At 46.8% G+C, this 18,134-nt stretch overlaps 1 protein-coding gene across 2 annotated transcripts in view; it reads right to left on the bottom strand.

Moving 5' to 3' along the window:
• LOC119161671 (putative cationic amino acid transporter) overlaps positions 1-18,134 on the bottom strand; it is a 295,166-nt gene that overhangs the window by 34,118 nt on the left and 242,914 nt on the right. For both annotated transcript variants that reach the window (XM_075889340.1, XM_075889341.1), the window contains exon 4: positions 1,742-1,972. In XM_075889340.1, the coding sequence (XP_075745455.1) occupies positions 1,742-1,972 (231 nt within the window). The remainder of the gene's footprint in view (positions 1-1,741; positions 1,973-18,134) is intronic.

The following is an 18,134-nucleotide window of genomic DNA, read 5'->3' as shown; positions in this document are numbered from 1 at the left end:
AAAATAGTAAGGTGTGCGTGTGAACGTTTAATTGCACTGTGAACTGCTTCAAGCAAACTGTACTTTGCCATGTTATTTGAACTTCTTTCAGCGTGCAATTACGTTTTTTTTTCCTCTTCTGAATGTTCACTTTGAGGAATCTTCTTTCTTTATTTTTCTTTTTTTTTTCGCTGCAGAACTTATCGATATGGATTAGCCGAGGTAACTTCGACCTCAACATTCCCACACTAAGACAAGAACAGAACAAAGATGTTTACATGAACCGCTAAAACCAGTCTCTTCAGGCGGAAACTGTACCTCTTGTAGCTATTCGCGTCGGGGTCGGGCTACAGGTGGCATAACTGTGGCCTCGTTAGTGTGGTTAGGCGGATGGCGGCGCGTATCGAAATGTACGCAGCGGCGCTTCACTGTAGGCGGTTCGAGTCGATTGTCGACGAATGAAACGCGTTGACATGCAGCCTAATGGTGATGTACACGACATCCACGTCCACGTTAATGCACGTACGAAACCGGGCTATCAGTGATATTACGCGCTAGAGAAGCGCAATCTGCTAATCAATGGGCCACCGGCTTGGGTCGCAGTTGTCTTTTGCCCTGTGCTCGATGTTTTTCCTTACTTTTCTCGTAACCCAACCCGCCACAGTGGTGAGTGGTTATGCTGCTCGACTGCTGAGCCGCAGATCACGAGATCGTATCCCGGCCGCGGCGGTAGAATTTTCGATGAAGGCGGAAATTCTTGACGACCATGCACTCTGATTAGGGGCACGTTAAAAAAACCCCGGGTGGTTTAAATTTGCGGAGACCTCCACTACGGCCATGTGCGTCTGCAAAGCATCATAACTTACTTTATTCGCATCTTTTTCGATTTTTTGTCACGTAGAAGATACATTTTTGCTCACAACCAACGACGCCCACGCCGACGCTGGAATTTCTGCGAAAATATTTTTATCAGTTAAATAACAAGCACTATAAGATAGATAATAGCCAACTTTTATCTTTGTCTTTCGGATATTCGTCAAGGCAGCGCCATAACCTATCTATCACACCCTTTCAGTCTCGAAATACTTGTTTCAAGTATTAATTCGTTCCGAGATTGGAACAACCTAACCAATTACGTTGTTCTACAGCCATCCCTTGAAATATTTGCGTCATATTTATTTGTGTAATATATATACCTTAAATTATATGTTGTCTTCATAATTGTTACTGTTGTTTCTTATATTTTATAAGAGTTTTCTTGTTTGATTTTTGTTCTACTCAAATAGTCTGTGAACTGTATCATACTTTCGTATTTATGTTTATGTCTGGATTAATGTTTGCCTTGGTATACTTATGATTGTATTTCCCACCCTGTTTTAATCTCTCACTCGGGATTGCAGTATTCATCAATAAAGAAGATAAATTAATAAACGAGCTTTTCAATGCTATCATTAATATTGTTCGTGTCTAACATCCCAAAACTATAATATCCCTACGAGTGACGTCATAGTGAAGGGTTCCGTAAAATCGAGAAGCTTGACCGAAGTATCGAGAAAGACGCAAATAAAATAAACATTTGCAAGTCCGAGTGAGGATGAAACCCAAGCCGTTTGTGTTCCTTAATGTGCACCTATATCTAAGTAGACGGGCCTCATGCATTTCGAATACGGCCCTGTGACTTTTGGGTGGTTTCAACCTCTCGGGCTACCTCAGTCGATCGACTTGTCAAGAAGGATCGTGCGTGCGTGTCAGCGTCACCGACCAATGATGGTTCCGAATGTGTTCCGGAAGGCGTCGCTGATGGCGCCCCCGAGCATGGCGTCGATGCAGGCGCTGATGGCGCACGCCCCGGCCGCCGAGCCGATAAGGTACTCCAGTATCATGTTCCAGCCGATAACAAAGGCCACGAATTCGCCCACGGTCACGTAGCTGTACATGTACGCAGATCCGGTCGTGTGCGGCACCCTCACTCCAAACTCCGCATAGCACACGCCTGCGAAGAAGAGGAAAAACTGGTATAGGGCGCTTTGAGCAGCGCAACACCTGCAGGGGAATCCCGTCAGCAGCAACATTATCGGACAATAGCAGAGCAAAGTGCTGGGCTAATTCACTATCCATGAACATTGAAAGAATAAGTGCTAAATTTCGACAAGAACACACGCACAAGCACACGCACGCACACACGCGCACACACACACACACACACACACACACACACACACACACACACACGCACACACACACACGCACGCACACGTACATACACGCAAAAAAGAAAAAAGAAAGAGGGAGCAGCCACAAGACCGATAAATAACTGTTTAGTTTCATGGTGTTGCACACGCGCTACGTCGCTCTGGAAGCATAAAGCAAAAAAGAGAGAGAAAAAATATGTGATCACACCTTCCGTATAACAAAGTGCAAGTGACAGCTGCGCATGTTAAACGTAGCCGAGGAGAGCCTAGGAGGCATGCAAGGATACGAACACCTCACTTTTTTGGGGGGCGAAGCTTCTTAGGGTGTGGGTCGTTCCCTCCTCTGTAGTAGTAATAGTAGAAGTAGTAATGCTAGTAGTAGTAGTAGTAGTAGTAGTAGTAGTAGTAGTAGTAGTAGTAGTGTGTAGCTACTCCTAGTTAGCTTGAAGCATTGCTCTCCAGATGGTGTTGTGTGTATATATCATTGGCAATAAAATCACTAGATGGAGTTAGTGGTTTTCGTATAGGGACGATTTCGTAAAGTTGACGGACGTACGAATTGACGGATGGACGGATGCTTCGCCCAACTCGTCATAATTCACTCCGTGGATATGCTGTAAATTTTTCATGCTGGTCAATTTTTAGTGCTTATTCTTTCAGTTATTAAAGAGTCAACAACAGAGTGAGTGAAAATTTCGGCCGAATGAAATTTCTTTTCAGTTTATGGGCATTCTGATAGCGATTGAGGTAAAATAAAAGTAAGACAGAAAATTTTTAATTATAAATATAACTCATCGTGCAAACTCACCTTTTTTTTACCTATTGCAGAGACGAGAAATTACCAGAGTAACCCGAACGAAAACAAGTAATCTTTTCGAAACGTTTGCCCCATCGACATTCCTTCGCCAACAATTTGTCATCACTCGGACTCGCACAACAGCACATACTGTAATGGAATTTGCAAGAGAAAGGTGCACACCACGGGCTGGTTTACTTGCAGAGTTATGAACGCGGTGTTTCATTTTCTCTTTTTCTTTTCTTTTCTGCATAACCCCCAGTATAACCCCCCCCCCCCCGTGCATAACCCCCAGGTGCATAACCCCCTCGTGCATAACCCCCTGTGTATTGCCTCCTATTCACCCCTATGAAGGCCTTGCATTATTTGACGTCATGGTCGCAGCTCCATAACATACTCGTTCACCAACATGACCACCTTGATGACGTAGAGGCAACATAATCGCATCGCGATTGACCTGCTTCAATATGATAACGATGCGGCCAGCATACATTAGCCTCTGTCCGTCATTAACGAAAGAACGTGCAAGTGATGCGACGATAACATCTCCGCATGACGTCAACAAATATTACGTGTGCCATGCGGTGCCTGAAAATGCTGGTTCAGTGACGTCATTGCAACGCATCTCTTGCTGTGCCCTTGGTTATTCCTGCTTTAGCAGCACTGTAATCACGAGCTTAATCTAAGCTAATATTTACTGAAAACTTCTCGGTCCTTACTGGGTGTCATACATGCGGTTGACTGGCCTAAGCAATCCATTATTATTCTAGCGAACATACGTTGCATGCAGAATACATACATTAGCTACCTTTACTATGTCCGGCGTGGTTACATGCAGTATGTGCTTCGTTGCCTCTAGAGTAATGGATACATTAGGTTGGTCTCACTTTCGCCGTAACGTTACAGCTCTAGAATGAGGCGGAATTTTCTTGACGCAGTTAAAAAAAGAGCAGGGTGTGGTAGTGATGCGGCGCTGCATAGGAACTCCCGTTCGGCATCGCCCGCTCTCGGCTCATTAATGTTAGCTGGGAGCCTTGCCATGGAGCTGAGCAATAAGTCTGCTCTTAAGAAACGATGCTTTTGTTGACACAGTGGCCCAGCTCTCGGAGCCACGCGTCAGCCGCAAGTGAAAGGCCTCGTTTTAAAACCGCTCACCCGGAAACCTGTGTAAATAGCCGGGACGTTTCCAAGTTACACTTTTTGGTCTAACACCTCTTCCATTCAGGCTCCACGCGTGGGCTGCCCCGGAATCACTTTAAGAATTCATCGGCTAGGCGCGACACCGTAAACAAGCAGCGCTTAATCATGGACGAGGAAGAATTCAGGAAAGTGTGAATAGCGGCAAGCGATATTTTTTTTTTGCATTTTCTCGTTTCAGATTACTCGCCTTGCGTCCTAAGAATAAAGCTTGAGAGAAACAATTTTCAAACTTTTTTTTTTCGGGTTCTTAGTACAGCGATTCACAAGCCTGCTGTTCTGAGAAATTGCCCCGCCGTGGTGGTGTATAGTGGCGATTGCGCTAGACTGCTAATCCGAAGGTCGCAGGATTGAATCGCGGCTTCAACGGCTGCATTTCCGACGGAGGCGAAAATTTTTGAGGCCCGTGTGCTTAGATTTAGGCGCACGGTAAATAACCCCGGGTGGTCGAAATTTCCGGAGCCCTCCCCTACGGAGGGCTCCGAAAATCATTATTCAGAATCAGAATCATTATTCTGAAAAATTATCGTTCGATAGCCACTGCGCCTTACCTTTTCAATGCTTGTTTTATATAACAGTGAAACCCTTGTATGCCTCAGGATCAACACGAATCTGCGCCTTATTTTTGAAATCTTTATCCTGTAGGGTGAAAGCCTTGCATGTCTAAGGATAGTGGAACAAAACCGAACACAGCGTGCAGTGTCTGCTTTATGAACTTGCACAAGTCTTCTATTGCGTGAACACTAACGTTGTAGAACACGAGAGTGTTCATTAACACGTTTATTTTTTCTAGTTAGGGTAATGCTGATAATGTTGAAAATTTTGCCACGAAAACTATCTATCACTCGACAGAAGGGAAGTAATCGGAGCAGAACACTGACGAAAAGCTCATTTTATTATATTTTTATTGAGGCAGCTTCCCACTAGTAGTACCTAGTATTGAGGAAGTGCAGAGCTTGGCAGCCTTTTCCGCTTCTTTCTTGTTCTTTTTTTTTCTTTTCGTGTTTGTAGTGCTGGCGTAGCGGATCTCAGAAGCCACGTTGAGATAGTGCTACGCGAGGTCATGCAGCACTCCCGGCTGTTCGCAATAAAACCACTCACTCTTTCAATGAACTCTAGCAGTTTATTTCCATAATTTGTCCAGACGGTTGACCGACTGTTACTTTAAATAGATCCAAGCTCCAATATCGCTTGTATCGCATATAACTCTTAAACTGAACAGTAACCGTGAGTTTCCTATAGGGTCTACTTTTTGAAGCGCAGTTTTCTGGATATTCGGAAAAGCGGAAGTAGTGGTTCCATCGGAAGTGCTTGAAGGTGAACTAGAGTGTCACTCGATGATGAATTCGTCATGGTGGCCCAGTGGTTATGGTGGTCGACTATTGGCTCGAAGTTCGCGGGATCTGATCCCAGAATTTCGATGGAGGCGAAGTACAAGAGACCCATGTAAATAGACTTCAGGCGCGTTTTAAACAACACTCGATAGCCACAATTTTCGGACACCTCAGCAACGGCGTCCGTCATGATCAGAATCATATCCACAGATCATAGTTATAATCATAATATTCATAATCATTTCCACACTGATAAATGCCATGAATCTATCCCGTCGTTAAGGTCAATAGGAAGTCAACGGCGGTCAACCTTGAATATGAAGCACATAAAGCACGCTTCATTTTTTGTTTATCCGCGTAAGCAACGTCCCACAGGAGCGAGGCCTTCGATCAACGTTTCACTTCGCCCTCCATCCGCTTTCTGCCACGCGATACGCGGAGGACGCCTTTTGAATCGCATTGCACCGAATGACAGATGACGGCCTTTTGCTCCCGGATCGGCTCCACCAATGATGGAGGGCCGGCGGCACGCTGGAAGGTACCACGCTGCCAAAGGCTCCTGACGGATGACGTTGCCTTTTTCTGGGAATCATGCGGAACTGACGCGAAATATTACACTCTATTTCATACGTCGGGTGCAACTCTATGGAAACGAGCGAGACTTTTTATAGAGTTCACACCAAGAAATAGTTCCATGATTTTACCACCCGTAATCTCTCTCTCTCTCTCTCTCTCTCTCTCTCTCTCTCTATATATATATATATATATATATATATATATATATATATATATATATATATATATATATATATATATATATATATATATTGGTGGAAATTTGTTGCCACTTCTTTTTTACCTATACATATCATAATCACCATCACCCGTTTGTCTCTCTGTCCTCGTCATCACCATCTGAAATCAGCATCATCATCATGTGTGTGCGCACTCGGCCCTCTCGTTTTCGAGGCCTTGCCTCTTACAGAAGCCGTCTAGACCGACACGTCATGTGTGGTGGAAGTGCTGCGTAAAGGCGAGAGGCTGCCGCGTACGCGTTTTATTCGCGTCCACGCATGGCGTGCAGACCGGTTCCACGCTCTCTCCCTATGAAGAGAGAGGGCGAACGGCTACACGAAGCTGCGCGCCAACTCTCTCGATAAGGAGAGGGCCCACGCGCTAATGCGCTACAGCGCGTACGTGTGGTCACGCCTTCAGATGCCTGAGCAAACGCGAGAAGTGGCTGTCAGCCGGCGTCTGCATCAGCGGGGTAACACGGGTGCTGCGGAAAACCACCAAGTGATGAGTTCACAATATGACGTGATCATGTTGTCACGTGTCACCAGAACTTGCGGCGTCAGTGTGACGTCCCATCACGTGACGTCACGGGATAACGGCATCACACCACGTCGTCGCTTGGTAAAATGTCGGCCGATCGCGGAGGCACAGCAAAATCTCATCGAGTGCCGAAAGCTTCCAATGCCTCCGATCCCAGAGGCAGTGCATGTAGCGTACGAATGAAATTGGAGGAACTTGCCGCATGCTTTGAGCGCTTTCCCTCTCCTTTTAGCGAGCGCGCTAAATGCTACAGAAGGTCCTCACCGCGGTGGTCTAGTGGCTAAGGTACTCGGCTGCTGACCCGCAGGGCGCGGGTTCGAATCCCGGCTGCGGCGGCTGCATTTCCGATGCAGGCGGAATTGTTGTAGGCCCGTGTGCTCAGATTTGGGTGCACGTTAAAGAACCCCAGGTGGTCTAAATTTCCGGAGCCCTCCACTACGGCGTCTCTCATAATCATATAGTGGTTTCGGGACGTTAAACCCCACATATCAATCAATCAAAAGCTACAGAAGGAAGGGTAATAATTAATATGATTGAGATGTGGGGTTTGACATTCCAAAACCACGATATGATTATGAGAGACGTCACAGTAGAGGGTTCCGGAAATTTTGACCACCAGGGGTTCTTTAACGTGCGCCCAAATCAGAAGGATGGGTATGACAAGGGCCAGGAAGATGCGTCCACAAGGGTCATGATCACGTGTCATGACGTTGAGCACTTTTCTTAACACAAAAATGTTTTATGTCCGGGTCCACCACGGTTCCGTTGACGTATTTTCGTCACGGATATGACATAATGAAATATACACAAAGAAATTTCGAAGAAAAACGAGAAGAAAAAGTTTTGTAGCGCGGGACATCAAACCAGGGACCTGTACACGAGTGTTGAAGATTGGGCGAGTTGGTTCATCGTGCTTGAACTGGAATAGCGCATTACGGGGAAGAAGAAACGGCCGAGCAGACCGACACAAGAGGACAGAGCGCTAACTTCCAACTGAGCTTTATTGTCAAACTGCATCAAATATGTAGACCGGCGCAAGCATACAAAACCACCCAACGCAACGACAAGATTACACACATCGCACCTTCACATAACACAGATTCATAGGCGGTTATGCTGATTAAGGAAGGCCACTTCATGTTCAGATAAAACCAAAGACGGGGCGCTAATACACGTGCTGCCAGCTCTTGCTATACAATGCGCTTCTATAATTTCCCGAGTTAATTGTGACGGGTGCTTTTTAACCACTTCACATTGATCAAACATGGGGGAACATCCACAATCGCGACAGTGAATCCCAATGTGGCCCTGGATTGCTTTGTGAACATTATAATGGTGCTCTTTTAGCCTTTAATTAAGGCAGCGCCCCGTTTGGCCGAAATACCACATACCACATGAGAATGGAATCGCGTAAACAACCCCCGCTACACACGGCACAAACCGAATTTTGTGCTTGGTTGAGCAACCAGTGACACGTGATTTGAGAGGATTTACTGCTTTGCAAAGCCGCTGTAACTTATCCGGCGCTGAAGACACCACTTTGACGCTGCATTTCTCCCCTATCTTTTTTATCCGGTGGGAAATGTCATGCACGTAGGGTAAAACTACAGGTCTTTTTCGCTCGTTAGATTCCGGCTGAGCCTCGGAGTTGCAGCCTTTCTTTATTAGTTTTAATAGCTTTTCAGCTATAGATGCCAGTAGGATAGCTGGGTACCCAGCACTCAAAAGCCTTTTAGCTTGAGCTGCAAAGCTGCGCTGCATGACATGATGACATGATTTCCTAAGAGGATTGATGAGACAAAGATTTGTGATGCTTCGCTTAACTAACTTGGAATGGGAAGAGTCATAGGGTAAAAGAGGTTTTCCAGTTCTAGGTTCAAATAACCAGCACACATGGTCAGGTGAAAGAATTAAATTCGAATCTAAAAAGCGTAAGCTGTTGTCAACTGGCATCTCATGAGTCAATAAAAGCGGTTTAAAACATTCTTTAAAAGTCATTACAATACCGTCGGTTAAGTGCTGGCAGGCAGCGTCGCTGCAGTCGCTGAAAATTAAAAAGTCGTCTACGTAACGACATATTTTGGTGACATTATTTTGGTCAAGCCTGCTCATCAGCAAACGGTCATGATATGCTAGGTATATGTCACTAAGGATCGGGGCGAGGCATGACCAGATGCAGACACCACTATTCTGTATGTATTTACGATCATTAAAAGAGACAAAAGTCGACTTGATATAAAAAGACAGAAGCTCTAAAAGGTTACTGTTATGAACACCCGTGAGATTCTGGAAGGTTACAGCACCAAATGAGTCAACGGCATTGTCAACACACTGTAACAACTTCTCATGCGGCAAGGAGTAATACAAATCCTTTATGTCGACAGAAAGTTCTTTTAAGCCCCTGTCGTTATGTTCCAGAAAGTTAACCAAACTGTCCGAATTTCTAATTAAAAAAATTGCCCGCAGCTTCCCTCGGGGGAACACTGAGGAGGATGCGGAGCATATAATTGGTTAAAGGGGTGTTAAAGTGCGACTTACTTGGGTCGATGGCTAAATTGGTTAACGTGGTTGTGAAATGAGGTGTTAAATTGCGACTTACTTGGGTCGCTGGCTAAATTGGTTAACGTGGTTGTAAGAGGGGTGTTAAATGAGTGAACACGTACGACACGTATGCGAAAGGGCGGTGTTTATTTATTGCGACGAACTTTGAGCGGTTCCGCCAACACTTTGGCCGGCGCTGGTCGAAGGGACGTCGATCATTGCGACCTCGGACGTCGACGCGCCGTACAAACCAACCGACGAGCGGCAACTGAGCGAGCGAGCGCCGACCTTGAGTATATATACAGCGCGACGGCGCATGCACTGTCAGCTGTCGAATGTTCGAGAAGGGGGAGAAGCGCAACGGCGCATGCGCGCGCGTCAGCTGCCGATGTTCTCGAAGCGCGACGGCGCATGCGCGCGCGTCAGCTGCCGATGTTCTCGAAGCGTGACGGCGCATGCGCGCTACATTATACAGCTAGCGAGTGTTCGTGAAGAGGAGAAGCGCACGTGGTGTGTAGAGGAGGAAGGGTGCACAGATGGTGGAGGAGTGAAGCGCGCGCGGTGTGTAGAGGAGGAAGGGATGCACAGATGGTGGAAGAAGGAGGAGGAAGCTTGCGGACGGCGCCGCACTACAAGCCTCGAGTATTAGATGCTCCGCATCTAAAAGGGGTCTTCAATGATGAGCAAATTGAGCTTTTCTTGCAGAAATAATGCCACAGTTTTTTGCCATGTTCCTCTCTCTGTCACAATTACTCGCAGAGGGCAATCAACCTTGTGTGTTTTGGCCGTAAAGAACACATCAAGGCTAAGGTTCTTGCACTTATCCACTGCTTTTGCAAGTTTTTCGAAACCCATGGTGGCACACAGCTTTTTTGCTTGGGATTTAACTTTGCTAAGGGAAGTGTCATCCTCGCCTCTAAAGACGGAATGAACAGCTGTGGTCGCTTTCTCAATAAATAAAGAGTTCGGTAAAACGACAAAACCTCCCTTTTTGTCAGAAGGTAACAGAGCTAGTGAATTGTCTTTTAAGTGTCCCACGACTTTCTTCAAAGGCAGTTTTTTGGTTGAAGGCATGAAACGCGAAACCACATCAACGCCATCGGCAACACACCTGTCCCTTTCACCCTCAGGAATCTGTCGAGCCACTTGCCTGACGTAGGTGAGTAGATCGTACGGCGAATTGGCTGGTTCCGTAGCGAACTTTGGTCCGCGGCACAATACGCGTCGAACCGCTTCAGGGAGCACAAGACCGCCCAGAGTGTGTACAGGGTTACTCGTTGCAGTCACCTTTATGGGGGTCTTGGTACGAAGGTGGAAGAGCATATGCTGTCACAGGTACTCCGCTTTTTGGTCAATTGAAGCAGACAGTTCTCGCCACTTTATTTTCGCCTTGATGATGCCTTCAGCAGTCTGGAGTTTGAGGCGTAAAGCATCCCTGTAGAAGCGAGCCTGGCGCAACCACTCGGAGCGAAGAATCTTACATATTCTCGTTCCGTGACCGGCAGACGGTGTGAAACCTGCTAGGAGCGCTTTAACATCGGGTGGAAGGAGCTTGACTCGAATGCAGTACGCAGAAGAACGCGCACGACACACGGGGAGCGCGACAAGGTCACCAATGAAAGATGCATTTGCGGAAGAAGGTAGGAGGGAGCCCGATGTACAAGAAATGAAGTCCACGAGTGTTGAAGATTGGGCGAGTTGGTTCATCATGCTTGAACTGGTATAGCGCATTACGGGGAAGAAGAAACGGCCGAGCAGAGCGACACAAGAGGACAGACAGAGCGCTAACTTCCAACTGAGCTTTATTGTCAAACTGCATCAAATATGTAGACCGGCGCAAGCATACAAAACCACCCAACGCAACGACAAGATTACACACATCGCACCTTCACATAACACAGATTCATAGGCGGTTATGCTGATTAAGGAAGGCCACTTCATGTTCAGATAAAACCAAAGACGGGGCGCTAATACACGTGCTGCCAGCTCTTGCTATATATACATTGCGCTTCTATAATTTCCCGAGTTAATTGTGACGGGTGCTTTTTAACCACTTCACATTGATCGTTGCGTTGGGTGGTTTTGTATGCTTGCGCCGGTCTACATATTTGATGCAGTTTGACAATAAAGCTCAGTTGGAAGTTAGCGCTCTGTCCTCTTGTGTCGGTCTGCTCGGCCGTTTCTTCTTCCCCGTAATGCGCTATACCAGTTCAAGGGACCTGTAATTTTGCAGTGCGCGACACAAGCCATGATGTACACCACGGAGCGCGCATTGTCAGGCTGGCTAACAGCAAGTCATTTATATACACCATATACACTTGGCGGTCCCCAGAGTTCGTCACCTTCCCCGCGTTTTTGTCAGCCGTAGCGAGATGGCGCAACGGCCTCACGTTGAGCGCCTCTCGCGTTTTTTTTTTTTTTTTTTGAGCACACGCTTTCACGGGGCATGGTCTCTAGGACTACGCGCGGGCTTATAAGGACTGACTCGTGATTCATGATAGCGCGAAGGTAACTTCGCTCGCTGCCGAGGCCGCGTTTACGCAAGGAGCACGCTACTCACACACACGAGAAGTAAGAACTGTGGCAGTTGTCCACGCGCGCGTCCTGCGTATACCCGTGTGTTCGTTTCGTGCGTCTTACTTTCCGTTCGAGTGGCGTGCTTTAAGTGTCGAGCTGAGACAGTTAATTGTGCGCGCTCGTGCTGTACACGCTCACTTTGTGCGCGCTTTCTGCATGTGGTGTGTATGTTGTAAGCTTCTAGCTGCTTGAGCTTTTCGAACGAAATTATTACTTTTCGCTGCAGCATTCATTCTTTGTGGCAAAAGAAAGCAAAATAAACGCTCAACTAACTCTGTGAAGACACTTCCGATTTTGTGTTATTCCGACTCCCAGAAAAAGAGATTAACCAATGTTTTTTTTTTCTTTTTCATTTGAGCATGCTGCTAACTTTCGTTGGGCTCAGGAGCGTGCACGCATCCACGTGGCGGCACCTTGTGGCGACAGTGGTAGCTCTGCAGCTCACTCTGCTCAAATCAGCCCATGGCAGTGGTCATTGGATTTATGACGGGGTCATTTGGGTTCATGACATCATTTGTCGAAATAAAAAAGAGAAATTTCTAGCTGATCTTGAGAAACAATCGTAGATTACAGGCCACATGCGGCGCTTTTTATATTTGGCTGGCGTGTTCCTGGGAGCCTCGATTGTGGATCGGCCACGTTTTTTGACCGCGCTTAAAAACTGTTGCAGGGCACCTTTAGGTTTTTTGCCCAAACGCGCGCGAGAGAGAGAGGGAATAAATCTAGAAAAAGGCAGAGAGGTCAACAAGAATTGTATCATCCGGTTTGCTACTCTGCACTAAGAAAAGGGGGAAAATATGAAAAGAAAAGCGAAGGAAAAAGTAGACACAAAAAAAGGAGTGGGGGTGCTAAAGCCTATTTAATTAGCCACTACCACACAAAAATTTCAATAAGGCCTTGACGGATTGTCTTTGCGAAGACACATCGTGTGGGCTTTTGAGCGATGACTGTTTTGACAAGGGTCTGTCAAGGCCGGCTAACGCAGCAGCTAGCGGCAGTCTGTGGGTGCTGTAGCGAAAGCAGTGAAATAGAATTTGCTATATCGTTTTATCACTGCGGCAACGATCGCAAGCAGCACTGTCTTCCCTGCCGATTCGGAAGGCAAAAAATTTGGAGGCGTGAGCATGGTGCCTCACGTGTGCTATGAGCGCAGTGTTAATTGAAGCTCCGGGGTCAGGCCGGCTTCGGCAAAGCGACTGCGTCGCCATGTGGCCTAACACATTTCGGTGATTTGTCACATCGTGATGACATCACAATATGATGTCATACGAAGGAGTCATCTATGATACAGGTCACGTGCTACAGATTTTTATTTCACACAAAAGTGAGTGAGAAATGAAACGATAAAGATGAGAGGTAGAGAAAAGTCCCCACTTCACTTCCAGCTTGCGTTAAGCCCTACCATGTTTCACTAGTACACTACATGTGTTCTTATCAGACTAAATCAACATTTCACCCTTTCCTAAAGAAAGTCACACTTCCGCTGCAAGGGCGAAGCAATAAATTCGACAGCAACAACTTGGAAAGTAACACTGATTGATTGATTGATAGGTGGGGCTTAACGTCCCAAAACACCATATGATTATGAGAGACGCAGTAATGGGGGGCTCCGGAAATTTCGACCACCTGGTGTTCTTTAACGTGCACCCAAATCTGAGCACAGGGCCTACAATATTTCCGTTTCCAGCCTACAACACTTCCGCTTCCATTGGAAATGCAGCCGCCGCAGCCGAGATTCGAACCTGTGACCTGCGGGTCAGCAGCCGAGTACCTTAGCCACTAGACCACCGCGGTGGGGCAAGTAACGCCGAGAATGGCTAGCAGATCGAAACGTGCAGCGCACTGCTTCCGCACAAATGACGCAGGAGAAGGAGAAATAAACGTTTATTTTTCGAAACGGTGTAGCGGTGTAGGTTCCGCGTCCACCTTGGGTGGGAGGTCTCCTTATTCCAGGAACCCTCTGGCCTTCACTGCTTCCTTGGTCCTGGCGACGAGACGTCGTTGTTGGTCCAGGTCCTCCGTAGCGATCTTGGCCTTTCACGTTTCGAGAAGGTGTTCGTTTTCTTTACCAGAGTCGCAGGTGTTCGGCGGAGGCGATAGGTCTGTATTTGTATTGCATGGACACTCGAGGATCAGGTGGGCCAACGTGTCAGGTACGGCGCAAATCGGGCAAACATATTCATGTAAGTAGGGTACAATCGGTGCATTAGTATGTCACGTGTGTATGTATTGCTCTGCAGTCTTCTAAGTGTGGTGCTGTCCTCTTTGTTGAGCTTCGAGTGTGGTGGTGGATACTCTCTGCGCGCCAGCCTATAGGATTTTGCAGTATTGCAGAGTAAGTATTTGGTACAGACTCAGCCTCCACGGACGCAGTCCTGGCGTCTAGAAGCGGGAAGGGGTAGCCCGGTAGGCGTGATCGCGGGCCGCAGCATGAGCTGCCTCGTTTCCCTCATGCCCTTTGTGTCCAGGAACCCATGCCACACAGGTGAATGGCATCGGAGTGCTTCGGCGCTTCAATATCTGAATTGCTTGGGTAGACACACGAGCTTTGCTGTAGTTTCGCATGGCTGCTTGAGAGTCTGTGAATACCACAGCTGCATCCAAGCACGTTGTGGTAGCTCGGGCAATTGCCGCCTCCTCTGCAGTTTCTGGGCTGCGGGTGCGTACTGTGGCATATGCGAGCTCTACGCCTCGAGTATCAACGACGCTCAAACCGTAGGCGTCTCTACCAGGATACTTGGCTGCGTCTGTATATCTGGCGTCCGGATCTTGGCTGTGATTTCGACGTAGAGCATTCACTCGTGCCTGCCTTCTCTCCTTGTGATGTGTGGGGTGCATATTGCGGGGGATTTGTGCAATACGGAGAAATTCATTAATGTTAGGTCTAATCCATTCTTTTCGGTCCGCGTCTGTGTCGCCTATAAAGGTTTCGCTATAGTTCAGCCGTTGTAGCACTAACCTTCCAGTGGGCGACAGCTTCAGTCGTTCTAGCTGGCTAGCCCTGTGGGCTTCGGATAGTTCCTGCCAGGTATTGTGCACGCCCATTTTCAGTAGTTTCGCAATGAAAGCCGTGAATGGGAGCCCTAAAGCAATTTTGGTGGCCTTACGAATCATGATGTTCAGCTTCTCTACCTCTTCGTTCTTCAGGGCGAGGTATGGAGTGCCATAGGTTATTCGACTGCTGAGGAGAGCTTGCACCACGCGCAGTGTGTCTTGCTCTTTGAGGCGAACAAACTAGAACGTTTGCAGCTCGACGCTTAACGCGCTTTTTAAACAAAGACGACGCACGAAATGTAATGACACTTACAGATATGAGTGCGAACTAACGAGTGTCCCAGTTGTTACTGGGGCTTGCCCAGCGAGGCCTGCCCCGGGGCCTGCCCAGTCAGCAAAGGGAGCATTGTGCACCCAGCAACTAAACGCCATCTTTCCGATGAAAGGCCAAGGCACACAATTCTTCCCACCGAAACATAAGCACGCCCGCACAAGCACATATCCCCCGCCCCCATCCGCGGCGCAAAGTACGCGTGGCAGATAAGCGCACGTTGGGGGGGCATCGCGACGAGCTGGGTGCGAAGCGGGGGTAGACTGTTTCTCTCGAATATATATATATATATATATATATATATATATATATATATATATATATATATATATATATATATATATATATATATATATATATATATATATATATATATATATATATATATATATATATATAGTGGGAGTAATAATTCAATGGGCCAGTTAGTCTTCGTGAAGGTATGGGATATATCACAACGGGAGCGTTGTCAACAAGGATAAATATATTTATTTCCCAACAGTTTCGGGAGGGGACCTCCCTTCATCAGGGGATGAGTTATCCCCTGATCACTCCCCTGATCACTCCCCTTATCCCCTGAACTCATCCCCTGATGAAGGGAGGTCCCCTCCCGAAACTGTTGGGAAATAAATATATTTATCCTTGTTGACAACGCTCCCGTTGTGATATATCCCATACCCTATATATATATATATATATATATATATATCGCATGATCGCGGCGACGACGGCAAAAACCAGCCGTGACTGTCCATAGACCGCAATAAAACAACGCGGCGTTAGTGTAAATAAGTAACCCCTTTGTAACTAACACTGCAACGTTACAAGTGCCGTTTGCAAAAATGAAAGCCTACACCAATCGGAAATGGCGGTCAGCCTGTCTGCGGTTGGCTGTCGTTCATTCTTGTTCATACTAAAAGCTCCATAAGATGAAAACACGACGCAGAGAGGGCAGTCGAGCCACGGGCGAGAGTGAGACTGGATAGTCCTTGGAATATTCGGCAGCCGGAGCACAAAGCACATTGTGTGCAAGTTCAAGTGAACAAAAGGGGTGCAGAAAAGAAAAAAAAAGCCTGAGGAGGTCTTCTCGATTTCGACGCTCATGAATATATTTGGAAAGTGCCTGATACAATGTAAACGAATGCAAAAGCCCCAAGTGAGTGACTGTGTGGAGGAGAAAATGGTACAAAGATAGATAGATAGATAGATAGATAGATAGATAGATAGATAGATAGATAGATAGATAGATAGATAGATAGATAGATAGATAGATAGATAGATAGATAGATAGATAGATAAATAGATAGATAGATAGATAGATAGATAGATAGATAGATAGATAGATAGATAGATAGATAGATAGATAGATAGATAGATAGATAGATAGATAGATAGATAGATAGATAGATAGATAGATAGATAGATAGATAGATAGATAGATAGATAGATAGATAGATAGATAGATAGATAAAATCATAGCCATACAGACATTGATATGTTCCTAGCGCTATTGTGTGGGTCTTTTCAGCGTACCCGTTTTTCGCTCCGTCTCCAACTTGTTCAAATAGTTGAGACTCTAGGTGAGTGATAGAGAGAAGGCCACATATCTATATAGAAGGAGAGAGGGGGTAAAAAAAGGCGATAGAGATTCACACGGGGAGAAATAGGCAACGCCGGAAGATGAGAGCCAGAGAGAAGAGCACCGCAAGACAGTGAGAAATGTAAAAAAAAAAAAGAAGGTAGAGAGTGGGATATACACAAATGTAAAGAGAGAGGAGGGGGCAGAGAGCTAGCTGTCCCATCTCGGCGCATAGAAATTTCCTCGAGGCGCGGGTTTGAAACTAAGTTGCAGCAATACGCAGGCGGAGCGGTGCGGGAGCACTTCTGCATTCCGGGTCGAGGCACCCAGACGTCGGGTCCCCGTCGAGCTCGGAAATATTTTTGCATATTTATTGGCCGGAAGAGCAAACGACTGCGATACAGACGCGAGCGGTGGTGCATTGCGGGCACTGGGGAGAGAGATGATGATTCACTCGTCCGTTTTATGCGGCAAGGCTCGCTTCTTGATCCTTCCCCCTCTTTCTACAACCATGACTGACGCACTCCAGCAACGCGGTGGAGTTTTACTATAACTATTTTTTGTGTGTTAGTTTGCCTCGCTTGACAGGCAGGGATGCCAACACTCCCTTATTCATTCTGATATGCATGCGCGTGGCGCTATTTGTAAAATGAATATGTAGCGAGAGAGGAAGACGGGACGGCGGCCAACGTCGTCGTGTCGTTCTCTCGCCACTTTATTCCACGCCTGAAGCGGAGCCGCGTGGCTTTCCACGTCCGACACACCAAGTGCGCTAGCTTGTTCTAATCCTCGCGCAGCTCGAGCTAGCATCAGCTGCGCGAGAGGCGCGGCGCGGTGATTGAGAAATGATGATGGTGATGATGGCACTACAAATATTTGCACCACCGCGCATGTACAGGCTCGGTTTTGTGTGTGTGCGTGCGTGCGTGCGTGCGCGCGCGCGCGTGTGTGTGTGTATGTATGTGTGTGTGTATTTGTGTGCGTATGTGTTTCGAATGCGGGACCAGCCGTTAGTTGCATCGCGTGAATAATGAGAACTGTGTTTTGACGCGTTCAGTTGTTGAATATGAGGCATATATGATGAGCAGCATGAAGTATACAAAAATCTACACGAAAGGTATAGCTGCAGAGAGGCGTCGGGCTCTTATTGACGGCAATGGCTATTTACAAAGAATAGAATTGAGCGCCGCACAAATTGGTATGCATTGGCACAGAAATAAGCAAAATATCGCAAATAAAACAAAGAGTACGGAAGGAAGGACTTCCTTGCACACTTTCT

This window comes from Rhipicephalus microplus, chromosome 3 (genome assembly GCF_043290135.1).
Source record: "Rhipicephalus microplus isolate Deutch F79 chromosome 3, USDA_Rmic, whole genome shotgun sequence".
In the NCBI taxonomy this organism is placed as follows: Eukaryota; Metazoa; Arthropoda; class Arachnida; order Ixodida; family Ixodidae; genus Rhipicephalus; species Rhipicephalus microplus.
Note: the sequence above shows the minus strand (reverse complement) of the source record. Positions and strands in the feature narration are given on the sequence as shown.